General features: G+C 42.6%; 3 protein-coding genes across 3 annotated transcripts in view; 2 read left to right on the top strand and 1 right to left on the bottom strand.

The window, feature by feature from the left end:
* The first annotated feature begins 1,853 nt into the window (after positions 1–1,853).
* snapc5 (small nuclear RNA activating complex, polypeptide 5) lies at positions 1,854–9,679 on the top strand. The gene is made up of 4 exons (XM_084334666.1): positions 1,854–2,108; positions 2,494–2,608; positions 2,716–2,796; positions 8,319–9,679. The coding sequence occupies exons 2-4, from the start codon at positions 2,519–2,521 to the stop codon at positions 8,508–8,510; spliced, it is 363 nt and encodes a 120-aa protein (XP_084190792.1). The 5' UTR covers positions 1,854–2,108; positions 2,494–2,518; the 3' UTR covers positions 8,511–9,679.
* Positions 9,680–11,562: 1,883 nt separating this feature from the next.
* lctlb (lactase-like b) lies at positions 11,563–26,130 on the top strand (the record flags this gene model as incomplete). Its single annotated transcript, XM_084334702.1, has 13 exons — positions 11,563–11,689; positions 12,111–12,271; positions 14,831–14,918; positions 16,323–16,432; positions 17,279–17,407; positions 17,616–17,711; positions 17,813–17,867; positions 18,486–18,647; positions 19,467–19,744; positions 23,561–23,687; positions 24,163–24,362; positions 24,652–24,715; positions 26,015–26,130. The coding sequence occupies 13 exons, from the start codon at positions 11,563–11,565 to the stop codon at positions 26,128–26,130; spliced, it is 1,713 nt and encodes a 570-aa protein (XP_084190828.1).
* zwilch (zwilch kinetochore protein) overlaps positions 24,596–26,686 on the bottom strand; it is a 47,795-nt gene continuing 45,704 nt past the window's right edge. The window contains exon 19 of the mRNA XM_084334701.1: positions 24,596–26,112. The gene's annotated coding sequence lies outside the window, so the exon portion shown is untranslated. The remainder of the gene's footprint in view (positions 26,113–26,686) is intronic.

Raw genomic sequence — 26,686 nt, 5'->3', positions numbered from 1 at the left:
TGAAAATGGGGGACCCTGATGTAAACAAGACGAAAGTCTTTCTCTGGTCTGCATCCCCTTAACAATTGTATGTATTGAACTGTACTGTACCCATTCTGCAATCTGTTAATAAAGTTTTCAATCAATCAATCAATCAGATCTGGTACAAGAATCTTGTTCTTTGTAAACCTCCATTCAAAGTTGTACGTTCTTGATTAATTGAAAATGGAGGACCCTTATGGTCTTCATCCTCTTTGTTGTTAGTATTGAGCTGTGCCTGTACTGTATTGTACCCAATCTGCAATCTGTTAATAAAGTTTTCAATCAATCAATCAATCAATCAATCAATCAAACTCCAACTACGCAGCATCGGTTCAAATAACAAACTCAGCAAGACCGACGGCTTCTCAGTTACAGTGGGTGACAATATTGTCACAAGGAAAGATGAAATTACCTACCTGGGTTCCATCCTAGAGGCTAATCTCTCCTGTGACAAAATGGCATCCAATGTAATAAAAAAAGTCAACCAACGAACTCGATTCTTGTACCGGATCTCCTCTCTGGTAAACAAGAATACCCTGAAGACTCTGGCAGGAGCACTCATTCAGGGGTACTACGACTATGCTTGCACCTCATGGTACCAAAGCACCTCAAAGGCGCTAAAAACAAAATTACAAACATCTCAAAACAAACTGGTCAGACTACTGCTTGACCTTACTCCTAGAACCCACCTCACCCCTGCCCACTTTGACAATCTAGGATGGCTTAGAGTAGACGACAGAGTACAGCAACTTGCAATGGGCCTGGTCTACAAGATACACTACACGACCAAGGTACCCATGTACATGTCAAAATACTTCCCAAAGGTCAGTGAATACCACGATCACAACACCAGAGGGAGCTCCACAAATCATGTTAAACCCAGATTCGGCTCAAATAAGGGACTAAACACGTTTCGCAATTATGCCACATCAATGTGGAACGCCCTACCCAAAGCTGTAAAGGAATGTGGATCACTACCCACTTTCAAAACCTCTCTCAAGGGACACCTACGGGAGACTGCAATTCAACACTGGCCCCTGTAAATATCCTAACCCAACCCCCTCCAATGTACAGTCATTTACCTAGTATGGTTTTGTCAATAGTCCAATGTACAATTTTGTTTGTTTGTACAGTGTCCCCCCCCCCCCCCCCCTCAATGTACAGTTTTGCTTGTATATACAGTGTGCCCCCCCCCCCCCCCCCCCCACCTCCAATGTAGATTACCCAGTATGGTTGTCAATATCCCAGTGTACCCAACCCCCCCCCCCCCCCCACCCAACCTCCTCCAATGTACAGTTTCTACGTCAAATGTATATACTCCCTTTTCCTGACTCCTTCTGTATCACAAACAGTACTGTATTTGCAAATCTGGTATGTCATAAATGTATAGATGTAGCAGTACTGACTATCTGTATGTCATGTATGTCATATATGTCCTGATGAATTGAAAATGGGGGACCCTGATGTAAACAAGACGAAAGTCTTTCTCTGGTCTGCATCCCCTTAACAATTGTGTGTATTGAGCTGTACTGTATTGTACCCATTCTGCAATCTGTTAATAAAGTTTTCAATCAATTCAATCAATCAATCAACCCTACATGCAACCATAGATATCTATATATATCTATGCATGCAACTCTTAATAAAGCCACAAGATGCCGCCAAAACAAGATACATGTGTGGGCGTACACAATTCAATTCGGAAATGACCTCATGGCCACGTGAATGAATGAAGCTTGTAACAACAACATGGTAGACGCTAGATCCCACGGTCCGGAAGAAAATGTTTACATTTGTTTTTAAATGTTTAGGTAGTGGAAGTGGTTACTGTTAGGGTTTTGGTTAAGGATATATTTATAAACAACTTTTAATGTCACAATTATGACGGCATATAGCTTTGCAATTTGGCCAAAAACTAACGACCGCCAATAAAACGCCGATGACAGAGTGTGATCTAACGTCAATCCAACAACATTGGCTAGTGTTACTACAAGCTACTACAACTCGAAGCAAAGGATTAGTACACGATCTTGTGTATTGTCACCGTCGTTGCTGATATGGAACAGTAGGCAGTAGCAGCAACCAAGGTAGGAAGTTCGGACTTCGGAGTGTTTTTTGTTGTTGTTTGACCTGAGTGAAAATGGGCTTAGCTAGAAGCTAACTCCAGCTAACCACCAAGCTCGTTGGCTAGCTTGCCTTGCTGTTTTCTTTTGCAGCTAAGCTAGCTACGCTGGTTTGCACAGTATGGGTTAGCTGCACAAAGTCTACATTTGCATGGGTAAACACTGATCCGTTGATACATATGATTATATATTTCTCACACTGCTTACGTTCATGATTTTCACAACGTTAGACAGCAGCCTACAGTGGCTAACGTAACGTTACTGGCTTGTAAGCTCGTAACGTTATATTATTTCGTACTGACAGATGACTTGATCTCTAAAATCAGTTCCCTTCACCTCCGTTATCTAGGAATGATCTGACTGGACCAGTAAACATGCACAGTCGTCTGCAGGAGTTGAAGAAGGAAGAGGAGACTCTCCTGAAGATTAAAGTGATGCTTCAAGACCAACTGAACAGGCTGAAGGTGAGAGACTCGGACCAGCTCGTGAGACTGGATCCCGCCTCAGGGTTGGTTCTGTGGTGTCTGTGGCACAAATTAGTTTAAGTTTCTGTGCTCTCCTTGTGTTTCAGTTTGAAGAAGGGGCATTGAAGTCGATCATTAACGCGCAGACAGACGAAGGAGCCTCTCATCCTTTATCTCCAGAGATGCAGGTAAAGTCAAATGCCATGGAGGAGGAATGCATGTGAAATTTGTGTCCCACAAATTCAAGATTCAATACTTTATTACCCATATCATCTCAGTTGTCAGGAGTTTGCCATGGCGTGTTTGTGACAAAATTACGATAAAAAACACGGACATCAAGCATAACTGCCACAACAACATAAAAACACTGTCTCCTCCTAGCCCATAAAACACAACAGAGCATTCATTCATAGATGTAAGACTTGTGTGACCTAATCCAAAAAATGCCAGGGTAAAGATCACTCCAAGTTAGTGCAGTATTAGAATAAACTGATAATAATAATAATTTTAAAACGTTAGTAATGTCCAATTGCATTGGCTCTTGAAAAAGGCTTTTCTGGTGCAGCAGCTCTGTGTGGTGCTTATTCATTAACCATTGATTATTACGTTGTGATGATGTGTATTATAATATTACAGATCGCTCTCTGGTAAAGCATGCAGGTTAGCTCAGGTTTTAAGTACCACTGTTACCTGGATTTAGGGTCAATACACTTTACAAAGTGTAGGCAGGGCTGGACTGGGACAAAACATCGGCCCTGGCATTTTTTATCCAGACCGGCCCAACACAATCGGTCGGACACCACCCACCAGTACACCATCCTCGCAGTCCCCTTAAATATGCGTACCTACTGTACTATTCCCCAAAACCACTACAAAGCTGGGTAGTAAGTGCCATGGATAAGTGTACCAGTGCAAGTGGACCAGTGTAATCAGTCGCTCTTGGCTGGATCTTGTTTTGGGTGGTGATGTAAAAACACCTGCATCATAGCAGGCTCAGGACGTGCAAAGTAGTCTACAGCCTGTTCCTCCCTGTCTCTCTCCTCCACAACCTGGCATGACCAGACATAAGGAGAGACAGACAATTACAATTAACTGGTACATTCAGGTCAAGAATTGTTGGAATTCCCTGACAAAGATGTGCAAAACGCTGTACAATTTTAAACAATACCATACTACAAATAGTTGTTTATTCAATTAATGCATGGAGCTGTTCCATCTTATTTAATTTGATACTAACTACTCAATTCATACAGATTTCAAGTATCCAAATATCAATCATGAATATTGCATAAGGTTTACACGGTTAATGGATCACCTTTTTTGTTTTATATTCATGTTCAGAGAGGAGTAATAGTTAGATATTTTTATGTGATTTATATGGCAATTAAATCAATGGTGTACTTGTTTGTTTGGGGAGTTTGACCTACAGTTAATGTGCCTACCATGTGAAGGTGCATGCTCAATGGACAACACAGCAGCAAAAAAATAATTGTAGGTGGAGAGCTACCACAGATGGTAATAATATAAAAAGTAATCCATACCATTATATCCTGCTGGCTGAAAGTAAACGTTGCTGCCTGTTGTGAATGTGTTTTTTCCATGTAGGCTAATGCATAAGTAGGCATACATTTTTGCAGTTGAGCTACAGGTGTTGTATATTATACAGCCTTTTCGTGCATCTTTATCAAGGGAACCTTTGTCCTAATGATTTTAATAATATTATGATGATACGATAGGTCACTCGCAACAATGTGGGCTTAGCCAACGCGATGCTGACAAAATAACGTTAGCTAGTTAACGTTAGAATAGTCAGCCGGAGTTGCGACTGCATTAGGGAACTATGCTAGCTACAATAGCTATACCCCCCGCATTTCACTGTATGCTTGTATGCCGTGACAAATAAAACTCTTGACTTGATAGCTTATGCTGCGCTATTTGACATTGACTGACTGAGAGACCACCAGCAGTAGTTGACGGTCTCACTTTATGATAGCGTTACGAGTATGTTATCATATTATTATCGACATTAATTTAATTAATCATCGTCATCATGGCATGGCACACACACTACCTCCCCCCTATTAATCATGAAGGTACTACTCAATTCAAAGGGGCTTTATTGACATGGGAAACATACATTTACATTGCCAAAACAAAACTAAACGACTCCCTGCTTACCGCTACACTCTCCTCCCCCTGCTCACTCTGTCCCTCGGCCCTGTCATGGTCACACGCCTGCTCTGAGCGGCATCTGATCTGACATGAGAAACGGAGAGGTCTGTCTGAGGGAGGGGGTGGGGCTTAGTAAGAGATGTGATTGGGCCAGCCTAGTGTCAGTATAGAAAATGAAATGTCCCTGCTTTATGGGCCGGTCGTTTATTTATATTATATTTATATCGGCCCCAAGGTGCCGTCGGCCCACCGGGAAAATGCCCGGTATGCCAGATTACCAGTCCAGCCATGAGTGTCTTCAGAGGGAATAATTTCTCAGTAGGGGCACTGAAACGGGACGTCCTGCCCTTCATCAAGGAAACTATAAAAGAAGGAAGAGTCATCACGTCAGCCCTGTGTGGCAAAGCACAACAGCAACACAATCATTAAGTTTGCTGACGACACAGCTGTTGTGGTGGGCCTGATCTCTGCAAACGATGAGAGGGCCTACCTGGGAGAGGTAGAGAACCTGACGCTGTGGTGCTAGGAGAACAGCCTCTCCCCGAACGTCAGCAAAACCAAATAAATTATTGTGGATTTTAGGATGTCGGGATCTAGGGACTATACAGCCCCCTCAGCATCTACGGGCACTGGTCGAGAGAGTGAACAGTTTCAAGTACCTCGGAGTCCACATATCCGAGGACTTGACATGGACCACACACATTGACAGTGTAGTGAAGAAGGCACGGCAGCGCCTCTACTTCCTTAGGCGCCTAAGGAAGTTCAAAGTGAGTCAAAAGATCCTTAAGAACTTCTACTCATGCACAATAGAAAGCATCCTGACTGGTATCATCACCTCCTGGTTTGGGAATAGCACCGCACACGACCGCAGCAGACTATCCCCAGGCCATCAGGATGCTCAATGACTATGTAACATCAACCCATCCATCTAAACTCATTGCACACACTCACTTTAAACAAACACTCACCTTAACGCCCACTTTAGACACTTTAAACACTACACCATATTTTATCTATTTATTAGAGATTTGCACTACATCCATACCTCATTTTTGAATATAGCATTCTTTTTGGTCTTTCTGCATTTTTGTACCTCATTATCTGCATTTTTACTTCAGTGTACTTAGGTTGTACTTTAGTTTGTATATTTGTATATTGTTGGGACTTTATTCCTCTTTTACTCTTACTTACGGTATGAAGCACATTCCCAGGGGCTCTTACAGAACCAAGCATTTCACTGTAATGTACATGTACTTTATACATGACAAATAAAAGCAAACTTGAATACCAGCATTCTACGCTCTGCTTGGTGTCAGTTCTATTGAAGCCTGGATTAAAATTCAAAATATACAAGCCAGGGTTTCCCATCAATGACCTAGACTGTGGCGGCCTGCCTGATTAGTCCCGCCACAGTTGTATAATAAAAAAAAACGTTTTAACTATTTTTTTTTAATATAAAGTTTGCCAATAGGGATGTATCAGTAGTATTGGCAGTGGTCATAATAGTAATCCACTTTTTTTTTTAATTTTCTAAAAAATAAACCAGTTCAACACAGGTAACTACTTTTGCTTCATTTCTTTGATGGCTCAAATGTATGCTCTAGTTCAGTGCTTCCCAATCCTCTCTTTGAAGCACCCCAGCCGTTCAATGTATTTGTTAAATTCCACCACCAGCACACCTTGATTCAACTAATAAAGGGCTAGTTAAGTTGAATCAGGTGTGCTGGTGGTGGAATTTAACAAATACATTGAACGGCTGGGGTGCTTCGAGGAGAGGATTGGGAAGCACTAGTCTAGTTGATTGTGTTTTGAGCACAAAGTTCATCATAGAATCTAGCCTCTCTTTATTTAGCTCTCAAAGTGCACCACCAGATTGATGCATTTAACTTTAAAATGTACAAACAAATATATTTCCGGGGGGGGGGGGCACGCCCCCGGACCCCCCTAGAGGGTCAGAGGTTCTCCCCCATAGTCTCTGAAAATCCTGTGGGAAACGCTGCAAGCTATCTGAGGAAATATACACCAACCAATATATCAAACGTTAGATGTCAAGAATCATCTGTCGTGAAATGCTGTGCATTTCTTTCAGTTAGTTAGATAGTAAATTATAACACTACCTTATGCATACTCCACCTTATGTGATACTGTATATTTCAGTTAGTTAGATAATAAATTATATTTACTTATTTGTTTACACTGCTTGTGTTGTTTTTACTACCTGTACCCCCCCATCCCCCATGCTGCTATGATGCCTGAATTTCCCCAAGGGGATAAATAAAGGAATATCTTATCTTATCTGCAATTTGTTGCATTTTTAACTAACTGAGGTAATAACCTGTTTAAATGACCGGCCGACCTGAATGTTTCCACACTTGGCACCAATCTGTGTTCACATGCTACAGTGACGTGATGACCCTTCCTTCTTTTATAGTTTCCTTGCCCATCATCACTTCATTCAAACAAGTGAAGTTCTGTCTTTGTTTTTCCAGTTTTATTAGCCTATATTTAACTCTCGCCTGCTAATAGTTTTCCAAGATGGTGATTAACACTTTAACTGCCGGAAAACGCTTTACAGCGTCATTCCCGGCCATGCTCAAGTTGCCGAAGGACGCTTTACAGTGTCTTTAATATCAACATTTCAAAAATCTGCGATCGGATTCATATTTCCCCTCCGCTGGCCTGAGATCCACCAGGAGGACCCACTGAGCTCTCTGGCGGTTCAGGAGCGCCATCTGGTGGCCGATCGGCGCAATCGCCAAACAGGAAGTGCTATGGAGGTTGTGCTGGTTGGCCATATTACTTCCGGGCACTCGGTTTGGCTGCCGGCACTCACTCGTCACAATATAATAGCGATCCATTGCCAATAACTCGATAAACAACATGATTTGGACGTATATAGTATTATACAAGCTGGAAATGGTTCATCAGGATAAACATCCCATAATCGAAAACGGTCTACACCACGCTGATCGTCCAACGGCGCGAGGAAGATCCGGTGAGATTCAGCGTTATTCTTGAACGTGTTCCATATAAACTGTTATGATGAACATATGACCCACTCTGGATGAATCATCTAACGCTGCCCACGGAATTATAAACGATCCCCCGCCCATCCGGTCATCATCAGATCATACGTAGATCATTCTAGAAGTACGTCCAATTGAAATCTTTTATATCGCCCCGATTGCCATCAAACTGTATTTCATCATCAATATAATGCATTTGGGGCTATAGATCACGTTCTGGAGAAAGCTGCAGAAAGAGATGAAAACATACTTATACATTAGACCATACTTTACTATGAATATGTGAATGAAAACGTTTAACGTTGCTACACAATGAACAATACATATAGGACTTTGAATGGGCCCTAATAATGGCAATGTAGCAATAGAATTTAAAAAGTTATAGCCATGCAAAGAAGGGGTACTTATCCATAGACAAATAGAGCTGGCAACCCATGGTATAGCATGAATTTAACCTCCGGCACCCATAGTGTTAAAGGAAATGACAGTCAACACCCTCTCTTTGCCTACAGGTTCAAGTCAACGTTGACGATGAGAATGAGATCAATCAAACCAAACTGCTGCTGAGTGCACCCGCCGATTACGACATGGAGGATGAGGAGGAGGAAGACGAGGAGGAAGACGATGACAATGAGGAGGAGGACGACGAGCTTGGTGTAGTGCCTGGAGGGGAGGAGGAGGAGGAGGAAGAGGATTATTACTGAGATAATCACAGCAGCGGCGTCAGTATTCCAGTGGGCTTCACCGCTGAAGAACCACCGTGTAGAAATGGACAATTCTTTACTCGTTGACTTGTTTTTGTATCTTGATATTTTTAATTTATTTGGGTGGGAGTGAATGGCGGTTCAATGTGATGGCAGTGAGGTGCATAGACGGTGACGGCTGCCGTGTGATGGGAGTGAGGATGAGGTGCGTAGAGGGTACAGTCACAGTGTGAGGTGAGGTGCATAGAGGGTGCAGTCACAGTGTGATGGGAGTGAGGTGCGCAGAGGGTGCAGTCGCAGTGTGATGGGGAGTGAGGATGAGGTGAGGTGCGTAGAGGGTGACACCATCTCAGTGTGATGGGTAGTGAGGATGAGGTGCGTAGAGGGTGCAGTCACAGTGTGATGGGAGTGAGGATGAGGTGAGGTGCGTAGAGGGTGACACCGTCTCAGTGTGATGGGAGTGAGGTGGTAAACGGTGTTCGCTCCTTTGCATTAAGTCAAGGCATGTCGGTATTGCCTCCCATATTCAAGTTGATGTGTCCATGTTCCTGTTCAATGTTCTCTACTGGTTTACAGTAAGCCAGTGTTATTAGGTGCTTTTTAGCTTACTGTTGATGTTGCACATCTGAAACACAAGAGTTGAAGAAGCAGCAGAGGAACGGAGACGTGCCTCGGCATGAACACATGTATGGCTGGGCCATATAAGATGTCCCACGGCAGAAATGTCTGCGTTATGTAATTAGGGATATTCAATAAGCACAAAATAAAAATGAAAAAAAAAAACATCACCAGGGTCCAAATGGTTGCTTTATTTTTGTATATTGACCTTAATGAGGCACATTTCATGACCTTAGGGCAGCACGTGGTGTAGTGGTTAACACTGTCGCCTCACAGCTAAAAGGTCCTGGGTTTGATTCCCGCTTGGGTACCAGGTTGCCAGGTACCGTACAGGTGGGGTATCTCCCGGGCCTTTCTGTGTGGAGTTTGCATGTTCTCCCTGTGCTCGCAAGGGTTTCTCCTCCCGATAAGATAAACCCAATGGAAAAACATGCAGATCGCTAACTTTGTTGCGTCCCTGACAAAGACGGACAGGAGCACTTGGATTGGTCCCCGGGCGCGGCCAACATGTCTGCTCCCAGCTGCCCTTGGGGGGGAAGGACGATGGGATGGGAGAAGTGCAGAGAGACATTTCATCTGCGACTCAGTGCATGTGTGTTCCTATGTGTATGACAAATCGGCATGACAAATAAAGACTTCTTCTTCTTAACCGAACACCCAAATACCTGGATCCTGGACCTTGAGTTGTAAGGATTGGTATAAGAGCACATGCATTTTATAAGAAGCAAAGCAAGACGGGATGTAACAGGGACGATAAGAAGACAGACATTTGTTTCCTCTTCAGCTGAAATGTTAAATCAAAGAACTGTTAAATCAAGGTTATGGTCTGTTAAATCAAGGAACTATTAAATCAAGGTTCTCTTAAATCAAGGAACTGTTAAATCAAGGTTATGGTCGACGCTACATTCTTGTCCTAACCTGACCCGGGCACCACTTTTGCAAAACGGGGGTAAATGCAGTGCAAACACTTTTTGACCAGCAAACCATTCAGCATTTTCTAAACAGCTAAAACAATGCAGCGAGCCTGACAATAAGACCTGCTTTCACACAGAGGGCACGGACAGCTCAGGAGGAGGTGCATGGTGCCGCGCCACAATAGGGATTCCACCAATAGCCTATATACAGCTTTTCACATGGTCCACTGCCCAAGCACAACATACTCACCCAGGGGCTTGGCTTCAGTGCATACTCTGGCCTGCCACTCATGAACACCCCTTAAGGCACACAGGTAAAACCAGATGATAATTATTATTCTTTGTGATTTATTCGGTACTACTGTAAAATTGTTGCACGGTGTTGATTTGGAATGTATTCTTGTCTGCAATGGAGATTTTATTTCATGTAGCATTTCTGAAAGGTGAAAACGTTATGGATACGTGATTTGATTAGTTAACAAAAATTGGTATTGCTGTACGACTGCATATTTCCTATCTCTTAATTTCCTAAACTTCAAAGAAGATTAGACCTCGACAGCAGATGTTTTTCATGAGGGGTGCTGAGACAAAAAAAAGCGAATTAAAAGTTACTTTAGAAAAATGCACATCACACACATAGGTGACAGGGCGCTTGTATTGCTGCTTGTAATGTTATAGGTAGGCTGAACCTTCCAACTATTCTCTGATGAGGAATAAATCCAAAACAGATGTTCCTTAATCTTTGCTTTTACAGTAAGGTGTGCTGATTTTTACGGATTCGATTTATTGCATACCACAAAATGGTATGTTAGAAATTAAACGTTGCACATTTTTGACACCGGAATTTGATAACAATGTGTGCTTTGACTTATGTCAGATTTATTCTATTTTCAATGTCTCGTAACAGCATTCATGAGCAGAATCTATTACATTACATTTATTGATACAGCACGCCAGTGTCCTTAGTGAAAGTCAGATGATGAGGCTATTGTTATGTGTACTATACCCCAAGTGTACTTTGATCCCCCCATTGTGTACGTGATGGTATATTGTAAACATATCGGCCCCTCCAACATCAACTCTGCTTACAGCGGTGAAACCACCGTTTGTAAGGGATCTGTCAGCTCAGCAGAATGAGCTCACACTCCATTGACTCTCAATAGAGGTATTTGGTTCTGCTTTGGGGACACGGGACCCCCTCTGTAGTCCAAATGCACTGGATGATTCTAGACTATTTGATGTCAGTTTACTGTCACTAATCACATTAGGGATTTCTCTCATTGAGTCTAACCTTTGGACTGTTTTCAAACAGGATAAAAGCTTGTCTGCTTGTGTGTGTATGTGTGTGTTTCAGACACAAAGGTGATGTTTTTGTTCCAAGGCTTGGCACGGGACGTTTGAGTGATGCGTTTTGACAGCCGATCAGGTGCTGAATGCGTTCTCGCCCATGTTTAGAGGTCAGCGAGTGAGAGATTGCAGTTGGAACGAGCCGGTGACCGCGCTGCAGGCCCAGGGATATCATGCTGCCCCGCTGTGCGACCAGGGTGTGCTATGTGCTTATGTTGGTGCTGTGTCTGTCTGCGGCTGAGGACTTCGACTGGACAAAGAACGAGCGCGGCTCCTTCTATTATGGCACTTTTCCAGCTGGTATGAACACTATTCATATCATAATATAATATCTATAATATCATATTATTCTGCAAAACCAGGTTTCCAAAATTATATTTTCACCATTCCAAAAATGGTGAATAAAAATACAAATGTGACACCTACTACTCCTATTAAATTATTTCTGGCATAAAAGTTACAATATGATATTCTTGAACGTATTGGCTATTTATACTAATAAAACGGGTCACATTGCAGAGCATATCATTATCTGAACTTTGGACATGTTGAGCGATGAACATGAGTTAAGTGTTTTATGAATATACTATTTTGGAATGATACCCTTGAATTACTGGACATTAGAACAGACACATGATAATTGTAATATGGCTTGTGTCCAGGGTGGTGCCATTACGTGTCTAACTGAGGACTCTGATGTGTTTGCTGGAACATTTATTAGGATTTTCGTGGGGTGCCGGCAGTTCAGCCTATCAAACCGAAGGAGCCTGGGACAAAGATGGAAAAGGTTTGAGCATCTGGGACGTGTTCAGCCACAAGAAGGGCAAGATTCAGCTGAACGACACCGGAGACTCCTCCTGCGAAGGCTACTACAAGATGAAGGTGTTGAATCAACCGTACAAACACTATCCATCCACTAAGATCATACGATAAGATACGATGTTCCTTTAATGATTCCCTTGGGGGAAATTCGGATGCCATAGCAGTGGGGGAGTGGATGTATAGAGGTATGTGCAGGGTGATAGAAGAAAGACATAAATATAGGCAATAAAATTAGATCTGAATATAATGAGAAAAAATAAACAGTGTAAACAATATAATTAACTCTGAATATAGAAATATGAGAAAAAATAAACAGTGTAAACAAGGTGCAGATGAGGGTCTGTATGCCCTATCAGTTACAATAAATGTATATGAATATGAGTAAAAGACAGTGGCGTCGTGTGGGTAAAATAACTGGGGATGCCAATTTTTTTTTAATTACAATTTTTTTTTTATAATCGTATAAAGTGTAAACATACAGCTATACTATTCCATGGGCTAGATTTAATAAGATTCGAGCTGAGTAAAGCTCTTCCCACACCTCCAGGGCGGCAAATGTGCAGAGGCCAGAGTATACTTAGTTTGCTGACGACCCGTTTTAAGGTGTGGGAAGGGCTTTAGTCAGCTCGAATCTGATAGGCTAGTATTGGTTTTGGACTCCACATACATGAATCACATGGTGGAAGCTGGAGAAAGACACCTCCCCTCTGCCTCCTCTCCTCTGCTGCAATGACTGCCTCAGTGACTGCACTGTGTCTCAGTGTGTTAGAGAGAGTGAGAAGGAGAAGAGGGAGAAAAAAAATAAAAATTATAACACAGAGATGAAAAATTATGATTTTTTATTATTATTGTAAACTATATAATTTTTTTTCTTTTCATATTTCATATTAATTCATATTTTAATAATGGGGAAGCCTGGCTTCCGTTGGCTTCCAGGAGGATTCGCCACTAAAAGACAGTATACACAAGGTGCAAGGTACTCTAACTGGCTAACACGGTCTCATCAGAAAACATAAATTGTACTAATTGACCACAGGAAAAAAGGTACATAATGTACATTATGTTATCTTATATAGAGTAATGTAATATATTGACATTTCCTATTGGCGAAAGTCTAAAACAAACAGCGTGATCGGGAGTCAAACCAACAATGATAGCGGCACGGTGGTGTAGTGGTTAACACTGTCGCCTCACAGCAAGAAGGTCCAGGGTTCGATTCCCGCTTGGGGACCAGGTTTCCATGATCCCAGGTACCCAGGTGGGGTATCTCCCAGGCCTTTCTGTGTGGAGTTTGCATGTTCTCCCCGTGCTCGCAAGGGTTTCCCCCCCGATAAGATAAACCCAATGGAAAAACATGCACAACAACAGATCGCTAACGCTGTGGCGTCCTTGACGAAGACGGGCAGGAGCACTTGGATTGGTCCCCTGGCGCGGCCCTCGCCGACGCCTGTCTGCTCCCAGCTGCCCTTGGGGGGAAGGACGACGGGATGGGTTAATCGCAGAGATGAATCGCATCTGCGATCCTACAAAGAACAATGCATGCGTGTGTGTTCCGGTGTGTGTGTGTGTAACCGTGTGTGCTAACCGCTAAACATTGAGGATAGTTGCATGCCAATTAAAGACCTCTGAACAGGTCCTGCATTATTATTATTATAGTCTTGTTAGTTTTGAAGTTTTGCCTTCCATACGAGGGTCCCAGCAGGGAAACTCAAATATATGTACTTATTTGTAAATAAGTCAATATATTTCTTATTTGTAATACGTACACATTGTACATTTCCGTAAAAAGGAGAGAGAGAGAGGGGGGGTCCAACAATAAGTGGCTATCACCCTGTTGTTTTTAAGAAATCAACAAGAAAGGCGGCTACGTGGTGCAGTGGGCAAGGCACTCACCACGAATACTGGAGACACTGGGTTCGCCTGTTCGAGCCCAGCGCTCCACATTGCTTTCAGTTTAGCTGGTCGTCCGTACTAATACACATTGGCAGTATTAGGGGGTGGGAAACTGATGGGTGGGGATCAGGCGTTGTGGACAGCGACTCCTACAGGCCGGTTGGTGCGCCTGCGCAGTAGAATCAGGAAGCGATGGGGGCGGCGCCCCTCCAAAGCGCAGACCCCTGACGCTGAAAGATTGCGCCGCGCAGGTGAAAAGATGCGACTGCTGTTACCTCGAGTATCGGAGGGGACTCGTGCTATGTATGACTTAGTCTACATTGCAGCCGGCTTGTGGGAGGCAAGAAACAGCGTTCGAGACAGGGGAGGGTTGAATTGGATGATACGAAATTGGGATGGGAAAAAAATTGAAAATGGGAGAAAAAGTGGATAAAAAAAAAAAAAATCAACAAGAATTAACTCCTACAACTCCCCACGTCAACAACAGAAATCAACAACAAATCCTGTTCCATATACTTCAATTATAAACAATGCCCACCAGAGACTCAGTCCCCACATTATCTCAATCGTAGCTCTACTCTATCCCTCTCCTGTACATCAGATTATTTTGTTTCCATTTCCTATTTTATTGATTATTTTGCTTTGGCTTTGTTTATCGCAGTATATCCCGTGTGGTTTTAACTGCCATGCGAGTACTGAGTAAACGTCCACTTGTATGTTGCACAGGATGACATCTCCCTGATGAAGGAGCTGAAACTGAACCACTATCGTTTCTCCATCTCTTGGCCCAGACTCATCCCCACTGGGATTAAGTGTGAGTACAGCTGCTGATGTCTGATCAAACCGTATCAGACTGGACTGTATACGTATACTTAGTTATATTAAACTTCACCCTAAAATAAAAATAAAAAACAATGTTTATTTATTTTAGAATGAATGTTTTTGCAAAGTACATTTTCACAGATACCAGAACCCATCCTAACTATAGGAGCAGTGGGAATCCATAGTCTGGCGCCCAAGGACCAACTCCAGATCTCATGCTCAAATTGGGATTGTGGGAACAGGTTGGAAAAGAATCCCAATTTGAGCATGATTTAAGAGCAAAATGGCTGCCGTGTGAATATAGTCAATGGCAGGCATGTGTACCTACTGTAGCATGATGGAGGTCTTTAAGTAGCAAGCATGCATTTTGCACACAATCTCACATTCTTGCACAAATCTGTTTAGTTTGCAACATATTGAGATTAAAGGCTCCATGAAATCAAAATAGATGTTTAAGTTAATTTATAACAAATGTCTTGCGCTGATTGTCACCTATACGCCACTATGTTCCAACAATGACTTAATGGTAAAATTCTTAATGGTATTTTAGATTTCTTAATTTCCTGGAAAACAATAAAAGAAAATATTGATGAGTCATCCAGTACACAGGGGTGTATACTAATATTGCATTCAATGAAATAACAGCACATTGTACCGGTAAGCTAGCACTCTGCCTGGTTAACGAACCAATGAACCAATGTTCAACGTTAGCTTGCTAACATTACCAACATTCATAACGTCGATAACATTGCTAGCTAATGGGTTGACCATAATGCACATTCAGCGCTATTGGCTACTGTAAACGGCAATCAATATCCACGGCAAGTCACTTCCTAGCTTCCTGTTTTTATAGGAAACATATAAATATGCTGAATCATATAGCATTCTGCTAGCCATTTCATGGGGACTTTAAATATGTATGAATTTGTGCTTGTGATATTGAGGATGTTGAATCCTAGTACAATGAATAGGGTTATTAGCCAGTCAAATAAAGACAAAGTATTACAAGCAAATAGTTGCTGAATGAAAGACCATACTGTTACAATAATCTATTGTGGGAAATCAGCTACAGTGATGCGTGGCACAAAACACAGTTGATATGCATGGCTTAGGAGGTAGAGCAGTCGTCAGGTAATCTGAAGGCTCCCAGTTTGATTCTGGCTCCTCCCATGTCTAAGTGTCCTTGAGCCAGACACTTAACCCCTGACTGCTCCCGATGAGCAGGTTGAAACCTTGCATTGATTGCCTCTGCCATCAGTGTGTGATTGTGTGAGTGCATGGGTGAATGTGAGGCATAAATTGTAAAGCGCTTTGGATGAAAAGCGCTACATATAAATGCAGTCCCTTTATAAGTATAATGCTGAAATGTACTCTATATTGTGACTTCCGATCACAGCCGACCATGTGAACGAGAAGGGAATCAAATACTATGAGGAGCTGATTGACAACCTGCTGGAGAACAAGATCACTCCTATTGTCACCCTGTATCACTGGGACCTCCCACAGGTTGGTGTATGAAACACTGATCCTCAATAAATCCAATGCTATAAATGACATGGTATTCAAGTTCAAGTTTCAAGTTTCTTTATTAGTTGTCATACAAAAATACAGAATACTTTTATATGAAATGCTTTTTTCTGTTCTGCTCCTGAGAGTGTGCTAGATAAAAAATTAAATAGATAAGTATAAAATAGAAGTCAAAAGTACTTAACAAGTGTAAACAAAAGTGTTCAATATACATATATACAATAGAGTAGAAAAAAAATGTGTAACTGAGTTACAATACAATATACAGTACAATGCAGAAATGGGACGAGGTACAACTTGTCTAAAGTGGGTGCTACAGTGAGTTGTTTATTTAAAGTGCGTGTGTGCGTGTGCTGTGAGTGTATTTGATAGTTTGTTACATAGTGTTATTGTCGTTGAGCATCCTGATGGCCTGGGGATAGAAGTCTCTCTGTGCTTGCCATGAGACTCCGGTATCGCGTGCCTGACCGCAGCAGTTCAAAGAGGCAGTTGTTTGGGTGGCTAGAGTCTTTGATTATTCTCTTAGCCTTACCCATGCAATGCTTGTTGTAAATGTCTTGGAGAGTGGGAAGCCCACCTCCAATTGTGCGTTCGGCTGAACGGGCCACTCTCTGAAGTCTGCTACGGTCTTGTGCGGTGCTATTCCCAAACCAGGAGGTGATATTGCCAGTCAGGATGCTCTCTATTGTGCATGAGTAGAAGTTCTTAAGGATCTTCTGACTCACTTTGGACTTCCTTAGGCGCCTAAGGAAGTAGAGGCATTGCCGTGCCTTCTTGTCTACTACTGCCTTCTATTCCTCGCTCTCTCTCTTCATGCTTTGCCAGGTCTTACAAGAGAAGTACGGTGGGTGGCAGAACATCAGCATGGTCAATCACTTCAACGAGTTTGCTAACCTGTGCTTTGAAAGGTTTGGCAACAGAGTGAAATACTGGGTCACATTCAACAACCCGTGGGTAGGTTCCAAAACAGATGTGGTTTGAGATTTTCCTGTTTTCACCTCATCCCTCACCCTTGTGGCATAAGAATGAATAGTTCTTTCCAGTAAAACATCCACTTGAAATAATAGTTGTTACCACGTAGTTCCATTTGTTATTTGTGACAGTATGCGAGTACTGCAGTCACACTGATGTGTTGTTGTTGTTGTTGTTGTTGTAACTGCAGTCGGTGGCGGTCGAGGGTTATGAGACAGGAGAGCATGCCCCTGGACTGAAGCTGAGGGGAACTGGTGCCTACAGGGCCGCCCACCACATGATCAAGGTAGGAGACTAGACTCAAATGATGTATCCTATCCTTGGAATGAAACATTCATCGATTAATGTCCACCTTGAATTCATTGGATTCAATTCACTTTTTTTAAGGCACATGCAAAGGTGTGGCATACATATGACACACAGTGGAGGGCGAAACAGAAAGGTAAACAAAACAAAAAGTATGGTATTTCCCCCCAAAAAGTTGCATATTTTCATAATTTATTTGTCACAAGGGTAGTGACCATAAAATTATGGGAATACTGTCGGTATCATGACTTAAAGGTGCTATAGATAGCATTTATATATATATATATATATATATATATATATATATATATATATATATATATATATATATATATATATATATATATATATATATATTTAAAAAGAATACATGAACAGGGCTTTTAGAAAGATGTGGAAAAGTATTGCTTTCTCAAAAAAAAGGCTGATGCTTTCATTTAAAAAAAATGTGTGGGTCCAAAATGTATGTTTACATATTGCATGCATGTATCCCCTCCCTACTTCCCATTTCCACACATGGAATGCACCTGATTGGATAAATTACATGCTCTAGTCTAGTGCAACATCTAGTGGCTGAATATTATCTATAGCACCCTTAAATTGGATTATACCATGGTTTTATCCCGTACATACAAAAGTGGCACCATAGCAATACATGGATTTCACTCTGGCAAATGATTTGTACCATGGCCAGTACCAAACTACTACCAGTCAAACTACCAATGATACGTTAACGGTGTGTTCACGCCTGCAGGTCTCCTCGGTATCTCTCTGTCTGGGGACTGGGGAGAACCGGTGGACATCAGTAACCAGAAGGACATAGAAGCTGCTGAGAGATATGTCCAGTTCTACATGGGCTGGTTCGCCACCCCCATCTTCCATGGAGACTACCCTCAAGTCATGAAAGACTTCATCGGCAAGTTTCTTTCCCATGCAGCTCACCGGACATTGGTGCAAACATTTAAATGGAAGTGATATTAGCCAATAGAAGCCTTACTTTTGAATGTGTTCCCACTGTGTATCCAGGGAGAAAAATCTCCTTAGCGAGTGAGCAGAGGGATAGGGGAAGGACAAGTGAAGTTATAATTGACCTTGATATCAAACCCCGCCCCTCGTTTCTTCATCCTTCAATCACAACGGTCATTGTTTAAGATGGGTCCATTGAAGCCTTGCAACAAGGAATCCGTTTTTATATGAACAGCGTTTTCAAAGCTAATTATCTAACAATTGTGAATTAAAGTGTTGCTTGCATTCAGTAAAAAAAAAGGAGATTGAGTCCTATTCTATGCTAACATGCCAAAATTATGGGAAATGCGCTTACTGCCTCCTCCAGTCAGACAAGAAGAATACCAATTTCCTCTCTGTGTGTTCAGTAGAAAGCTATCTGGCTGCAAGCTAGCCTAGTTTAGCAGAAATTAATGGAAGCGGATAGCGGTTGGCCAAAAACACCTCTCCCGGAGTTTTAAGCTAGGCTATATCCGCTTACATTCATTTGTGCTAAGCTAGGCTAGCTTGCAACCAGATAGCTTTCTACTTAACACAGAGGAAATGTATATCTATCTTCTTGTCGGACTCTGGAGATGATCGTAAGTGCATTTCCCATAATATTGATGTGTTCCTTTAACTTTACAACTGGGCTGTCCAAGAAATGGATTTATATGGTTCTTCAGTGCAAGGATACAATTGAGTCAACACAAACCTAGCTTTGACTGTGTTCTCCCTCTACACCCCCCAGGAAGAAAGAGTGCTCAGCAGGGGCTCGGGACGTCCCGCCTGCCCACCTTCTCCTCCCAGGAGAAGAGCTACATCAAGGGAACCTGCGACTTCCTTGGAATCGGTCACTTCACCACCCGCTACATAACCCAGAAGAACTACCCGTCGGGCCGCAGTGGCAGCAGTTACTTCACCGACCGTGACCTGGCGGAGTTGGTGGACCCCCGCTGGCCAGACCCGGGATCCGAGTGGCTCTACTCCGTGCCCTGGGGCTTCCGCCGCCTGCTCAACTTCGTCAAGGTGACTTGTGCCCCCTGTGGTGTCTGATGATGATCACACTGTAGGTGACTTGATCACACTGTAGGTGACTTGTGCCCCCTGTGGTGTCTGATGATGATCACACTGTAGGTGACTTGTGCCCCCTGTGGTGTCTGATGATGATCACACTGTAGGTGACTTGTGCCCCCTGTGGTGTCATGGATGATGATCACACTGTAGGTGACTTGTGCCCCCTGTGGTGTCGTGGATGATTACTGTAGGTGACTTGTGCCCCCTGTGGTGTCATGGATGATGATCACACTGTAGGTGACTTGTGCCCCCTGTGGTGTCATGGATGATGATCACACTGTAGGTGACTTGTGCCCCCTGTGGTGTCTGATGATGATCACACTGTAGGTGACTTGTGCCCCCTGTGGTGTCATGGATGATGATCACACTGTAGGTGACTTGTGCCCCCTGTGGTGTCTGATGATGATCACACTGTAGGTGACTTGTGCCCCCTGTGGTGTCTGATGATGATCACACTGTAGGTGACTTGTGCCCCCTGTGGTGTCATGGATGATGATCACACTGTAGGTGACTTGTGCCCCCTGTGGTGTCTGATGATGATCACACTGTAGGTGACTTGTGCCCCCTGTGGTGTCTGATGATGATCACACTGTAGGTGACTTGTGCCCCCTGTGGTGTCATGGATGATGATCACACTGTAGGTGACTTGTGCCCCCTGTGGTGTCTGATGATGATCACACTGTAGGTGACTTGTGCCCCCTGTGGTGTCATGGATGATGATCACACTGTAGGTGACTTGTGCCCCCTGTGGTGTCATGGATGATGATCACACACTGTAGGTGACTTGTGCCCCCTGTGGTGTCTGATGATGATCACACTGTAGGTGACTTGTGCCCCCTGTGGTGTCATGGATGATGATCACACTGTAGGTGACTTGTGCCCCCTGTGGTGTCATGGATGATGATCACACTGTAGGTGACTTGTGCCCCCTGTGGTGTCATGGATGATGATCACACACTGTAGGTGACTTGTGCCCCCTGTGGTGTCTGATGATGATCACACTGTAGGTGACTTGTGCCCCCTGTGGTGTCTGATGATGATCACACTGTAGGTGACTTGTGCCCCCTGTGGTGTTGTGGATGATGATCACACATGTAGGTGACTTGTGCCCCCTGTGGTGTCGTGGATGATGATCACACATGTAGGTGACTTGTGCCCCCTGTGGTGTCGTGGATGATTACTGTAGGTGACTTGTGCCCCCTGTGGTGTCGTGGATGATGATCACACATGTAGGTGACTTGTGCCCCCTGTGGTGTCGTGGATGATGATCACACATGTAGGTGACTTGTGCCCCCTGTGGTGTCGTGGATGATGATCACACTGTAGGTGACTTGTGCCCCCTGTGGTGTCATGGATGATGATCACACTGTAGGTGACTTGTGCCCCCTGTGGTGTCGTGGATGATTACTGTAGGTGACTTGTGCCCCCTGTGGTGTCGTGGATGATGATCACACATGTAGGTGACTTGTGCCCCCTGTGGTGTCGTGGATGATTACTGTAGGTGACTTGTGCCCCCTGTGGTGTCGTGGATGATGATCACACATGTAGGTGACTTGTGCCCCCTGTGGTGTCGTGGATGATGATCACACATGTAGGTGACTTGTGCCCCCTGTGGTGTCGTGGATGATGATCACACATGTAGGTGACTTGTGCCCCCTGTGGTGTCGTGGATGGTGATTACACTGTGGTCAAATTAAATATCTCAAATTTACATTTAATTTAATTTTCATGTGTTCCGTTCATGGTAATGCACAGTTCCATAAAAGAAAAAAAAAGTGTTTCATAGTCAAAGCATATCTCAATTTGCATATTCCATGAGCGAAAAGGAGCAGGGAGAAGAAAATCTTATTCTTACTCAAAACAATAAATAAACAAAGTCATAAGGAAAGGATTGTTCTTTCTTTATACATTTTCTTGATATGAAAGATATTTTATGTTGTCATGTTTGTTTATGTGTTTGTTTAAAAAATTATAAAAAAATAAAATACAAAAAAAAAAAAAAGATATTTGCACAACCTTTTAAATCATTGTGTAGATAATTCCAGTTTTACGCTGCATACTGAAATACACGGAGCTAAAAACAAACAACTTCTGCAAGCTTTCTGGCAATACTCTGCTTTTTGCCCTGTACATAACTAATACTATCTGTAACTAAATAATATATTAAGTCCTGACTTAGACAGTCTGTTGGTGTGTTTTTACATTTGGTAGAAGTAACCCACAACAGAATTAACTACAGTAAAACTATAGTATTCGTGATTTTACATACAAAATACTAATTAATACCATTAAATCTGTTAAAACCACAGGACTAGGAGGCTTATTCTCCATTCATTATTCTACTCATAATAGATGGATCAATGAGATATTGCAATGCATTAGGGCTTGATAGGATTGGGGTTTCCCTAAAAGGTTCCCTAAAGACCTTCCATAAAATCTGTCTACCCGTTTAAGAATATATTGACACCCTGTCGAAGAAATCAATATATAAATAACTGAGCTGAACACCCCCCCACCCCCCCCCCCCCCCCATTTATTTTATCTTACTCTATCTAAAAGCAGGGTAGCCGGACCAGCACTCACAGGTTCAATGTTTTTTTTAATGGCAGCCTGAATAAAAAGCAGACATGTTTCTAGCCATATCACTGAAGAAGGACATTGTCCGAAACATGTCTGCTTTTTATTCAGGCTGCCATTAAAAAACATTGAACCTGTGAGTGCTGGTCCGGCTACCCTGCTTTTTGATATACTGAACTTTATGGGATTACAGCACCCAGTGTGAGAACTTGTGAGCGCGGTCTAACTTGACTATATCTTACTCTATCTGCATTTTATTTTTCCTTATTTAGGAAAAATGAGACTGAGAAGGCGGGTGGGGGAAGGGACCAGGATCTGGTGGGAGTGGGATTTACGAGAATGGGTGGGAGCGGGCTGGGTGGGGTTTGTAATAGATATTTATAGAATACTGTTAACGAATGTCAATTTGAATCTAAATTGTCTACATTATTCCAAAACCAATAGAGGAAGGACTATAGTGATTCACCTTTAATTTCTAAAATATTTATTCAACAATACAATTACTATGGTGAATCAGTACAGTATTTCTGTAGTACATCTTAGTGTGTATGAAAAAAATAAACACTCAAGAATACTATGAATCTGGGGCGGCTGGGTGGTGCAGCGGACATTGCGCTCGTCACCAATGCAGGAGACACCGGGTTCGAATCCGGCTGTCGGCGTTGCCTCCGGCTTGGGCCGGCCGTCATACTAACTCAATTGGCAGAGTTAGCGGGTGGGAAGTCGAAGGGTGGTAGTCTGGTCGTTGTGAACAGCGACAGGTCGGTTGGGGCGCCTGCACAGCAAAGTCAGGAAAAATGGCAGGGGGAATGTGAGCCTCCTACACGTTACTCCTCACCAAATGAGAGTCCGCGCTGGCAGGTGAAAAGATGTGACAGGCTGCCTCCACATGTATCGGAGGGGACATGTGATGCAAGGCTTCTATCCTCCCTACAACTGGCCAGTGGGGGGCATATGCGAGCAACGATTCAGGACAGGGGAGGGAGAATTGGCACGAGAGGTAAATTGGGATGGGGAGAAAAATCACAGAAAAAGTAGAAAAAAAAGAATACTATGAATCTCTACACAATTTCTGTGGTGAATCTCTATATTGTGTATGAGAAAAAAACATTGGAATACTATAGGTTTTACTATAGCTAATTTTCGTACGAGAACTTACAAAGTATGTCGTTGTGACTTGTTTCTGTCTAGACTCAGTATGGGAACCCGATGATCTATGTGACGGAGAACGGGGTCTCAGAGAAGATGACGTGTACACAACTCTGTGATGACTGGAGAATACAGTATTATAAAGACTACATCAACGAGATGCTGAAATGTGAGTGAGCTCCAGAATACAGTATTATAAAGACTACATCATTGAGATGCTGAAAGGTGAGTGAGCAACAGAATACAGGATTATAAAGACTACATTGAGATGCTGAAAGGTGAGTGAGCAACAGAATACAGCACCATCATGGGAATTTACTCTAAGATTCAGTAGTACTTTAATTATCCCCATGGCAGCTGCTGTATATGTGGGTATTTTCTTCTTGTTTTAGTTTATGTTGTTTATTTATTTGTGCCTAGGTCTTTTCTCCATTTCATTGTGATTTGGTGATGTAAAAAGTATACTTCAGTGGAATTCTGTTGCTAGGGGAACAGCTTGGAAACCAAGTTTATTTCCCGTCAGCTAAATATATAAACATTTGCTAAATATTAGCAAAACTGCAACAGGAAATAAAGTTGGGGTACATTTAAAAATGTTTACGTCTACATTTCATTCAAACATTCCTATCTTTCCTTGGCCTCAGCTATTAAAGACGGCGTCAACGTGAGGGGCTACACGGCGTGGTCCCTGCTGGACAAGTTCGAGTGGGATGAAGGTTACTCAGAGAGGTTCGGCCTGTACTACGTGGACTTCCGGAACAAGAACAAGCCACGCTATCCCAAAGCTTCCGTGCAATACTACAAACGCATCATCAGCTCCAACGGATTCCCCAATCAGAGAGAGGTGAGACGATATGTAATGAAGTAGTTTCCCTCATAGCTTTCCCTCCATCACCCCCGTTATATTAAAAACATGTGACAATTCAAACTTTTAAAGTTATGTTTTTTTTATTGATAAACACAAGAGACACTATAAAAGAAAGTTATATGCAAATGTAGGTACTGACCCTCTTTCCTGGAGTCACGCCATAAACACTTGGCAGTTGACCATGGACGTGTAGCAGTAATTGGTAGAGATTCATTCTAAATAAGTCATGACTTTAACTAACGAGTGCCTGAACGCCTTCCCCCAGGTTGAGAACTGGAAGAGGAAGGCCACCGAGACCTGCTCCTCCAGCAACCAGCTCCTAGCTGCAGGTCAGTTCAAATATATTCATAGTATTCCCATGACATCATCATCACAGACATCTTGGTAGGCAAACACCAGGTGAAGTCAGATAAATGACAATCGTAGCCAATGAGCGTAACACGTCATGTAGAATTGACCCATCTCAAACCCGGCCCCTTTTCGTGATCCTCCAATCACAACTGTTGCTTCCTGGGGAAAAGGGGGCAGGGTTTGCGATAGGTCAATACTATGAGAGCAACTAGCTGGGGTAAACAAATAACGATTCTGCCTCAAATACCAATTACCTGCTGATAATAAATGTAATGAATGGAGAAAAAAAATAGTACTACAATAGTCAGTATAATACAACTTGGAAACAGGTGCATCTAGTTTGGAATGCACTTCTGGACAAGTATGAACAAATTCATAGATTGATTAGGCAAAACGTTTGGAAGTAGAGAAGACTAGCTACCAAAATTCTCTAACAGGATTTTTCTTTGTTTGCCCCTCCAGCTAGAAGAAAGTCCAAGGAACATGCAGAAATGCCAAAGGTTTGGCCTGTGCATGATGAAGTGTAGGAACTTAAGGGGTACAAATCTTTAACATGGATATTTTTTTCTTTCTGCTACGGTGTGATTGTGTGGCTTTAAAGTCAAACTCGCTGAGTGAAAACGGAACCATTTTTAATACTAACTTCCAATTCAACCAGGAGCTTGTTTTTTTTTTAAATACATCAGTTCTTGCTTACTGTCATACAGGATGCTCCTATACTTTCTTCTATATCAAAACAACCTCTGCAGTTAATCATCAGTTTTTGCTTACTGGTATACAGTTAATCATCAGTTCTTGCTTACTGGTATACAGTTAATCATCAGTTCTTGCTTACTGGTATACAGTTAATAATCAGTTCCTGCTTACTGTTACACATAATGCTTCTATACTTTAAGTATGCTTTCTATTCTCATGTGCCCAAGAGCGCCCAGTGGACTTTTTTGTGCAATACCAGCGTGATTATAATGGCATTGCAGTTCTCAAAGGGTTAATGTGCCTTGGTTCAACTCTGAGTAATTTCTCTCTTTTCATTAGAGGAACAGCGGAGTACTGCTGCCAATATTCTAAGACTTATACATGGTAAGGAAATCATTCACGCTCATTAAAATTAAGAAAATTAAAAAAGAACTCACAAGATAAAAGATTGACTAATGAAACAACTTTATTAACCCTTTGAGTGCTGTGCTTGAGCATCATTAAGACGGCTTTGTTGGCAGTGTGCGTGAGCATGTGGCGTGTTTCTGAGTCTTTAATGTGTGTGTATGTGTGATTTTCAGACCCCTTGACCAGCCACATGGAGATGGTGACGGAGATCGTTGTTCCCACCGTCTGCACACTGTGTATTCTACTCAGCGCCGTGTTCCTCATGTTCCTTCTGCGGAGGAGAAATTAGAAAAGAAAATAACTCAAAAGTGTGCATGTTTACAAATCACACAAATAAAACGTACCCACACACACACACACACACACACACAATCTTCATTTCACGTGTGAACATAAATGCTTTTTACTATTATCCAGTTGAGGGGATTTGTCTAATTAAAGATTGACGTGTGCATACGATGTTTGCTGTACAATGGAGGTATTGCTTTCGCTTTTTATTAAATTGGCCTAATCTTTCCTCACCTCTCGCTGTGGCGAAGTAAAGTCAGTATATGTCGAATTTTCTTGTTGAAATAGAACTGTGAAATGAGTTGTGACGACGTAACGCTAACGGAGAAAAAATAAACACAAGCTCGCCGTTACAAACAGTTGTGGCGATAGTGGGTTTCTGTGACACACTCTCCTGGGGTCCAGTTTGGGAAATTGACCCACAAAAAATAAATCACAAGACATGTCTTCCTTTTGACGGGTTAGTTGTTTTTCCAAAAGCTTCAGGGGGAGCTAAGACGACGGCAGCAACAGTCATCACAATTCATTTGACATTGATAAGAGAAAATCCGTAGATG

The sequence above is a fragment of the Notolepis coatsorum genome (genome assembly GCF_963971535.1).
Source record: "Notolepis coatsorum genome assembly, chromosome: 18".
In the NCBI taxonomy this organism is placed as follows: domain Eukaryota; kingdom Metazoa; phylum Chordata; class Actinopteri; order Aulopiformes; family Paralepididae; genus Notolepis; species Notolepis coatsorum.
This window is presented reverse-complemented; position numbering and strand designations above follow the sequence as displayed.

Bases quoted from the DNA above. Each gene is read 5' to 3' on its own strand.
- snapc5 (XM_084334666.1), top strand. From the start codon at position 2,519: ATGCACAGTCGTCTGCAGGAGTTGAAGAAGGAAGAGGAGACTCTCCTG. The intron at 2,609-2,715 runs GTGAGAGACTCG...CTTGTGTTTCAG, and splicing joins ACCAACTGAACAGGCTGAAG to TTTGAAGAAGGGGCATTGAA. The intron at 2,797-8,318 runs GTAAAGTCAAAT...CTTTGCCTACAG, and splicing joins CTTTATCTCCAGAGATGCAG to GTTCAAGTCAACGTTGACGA.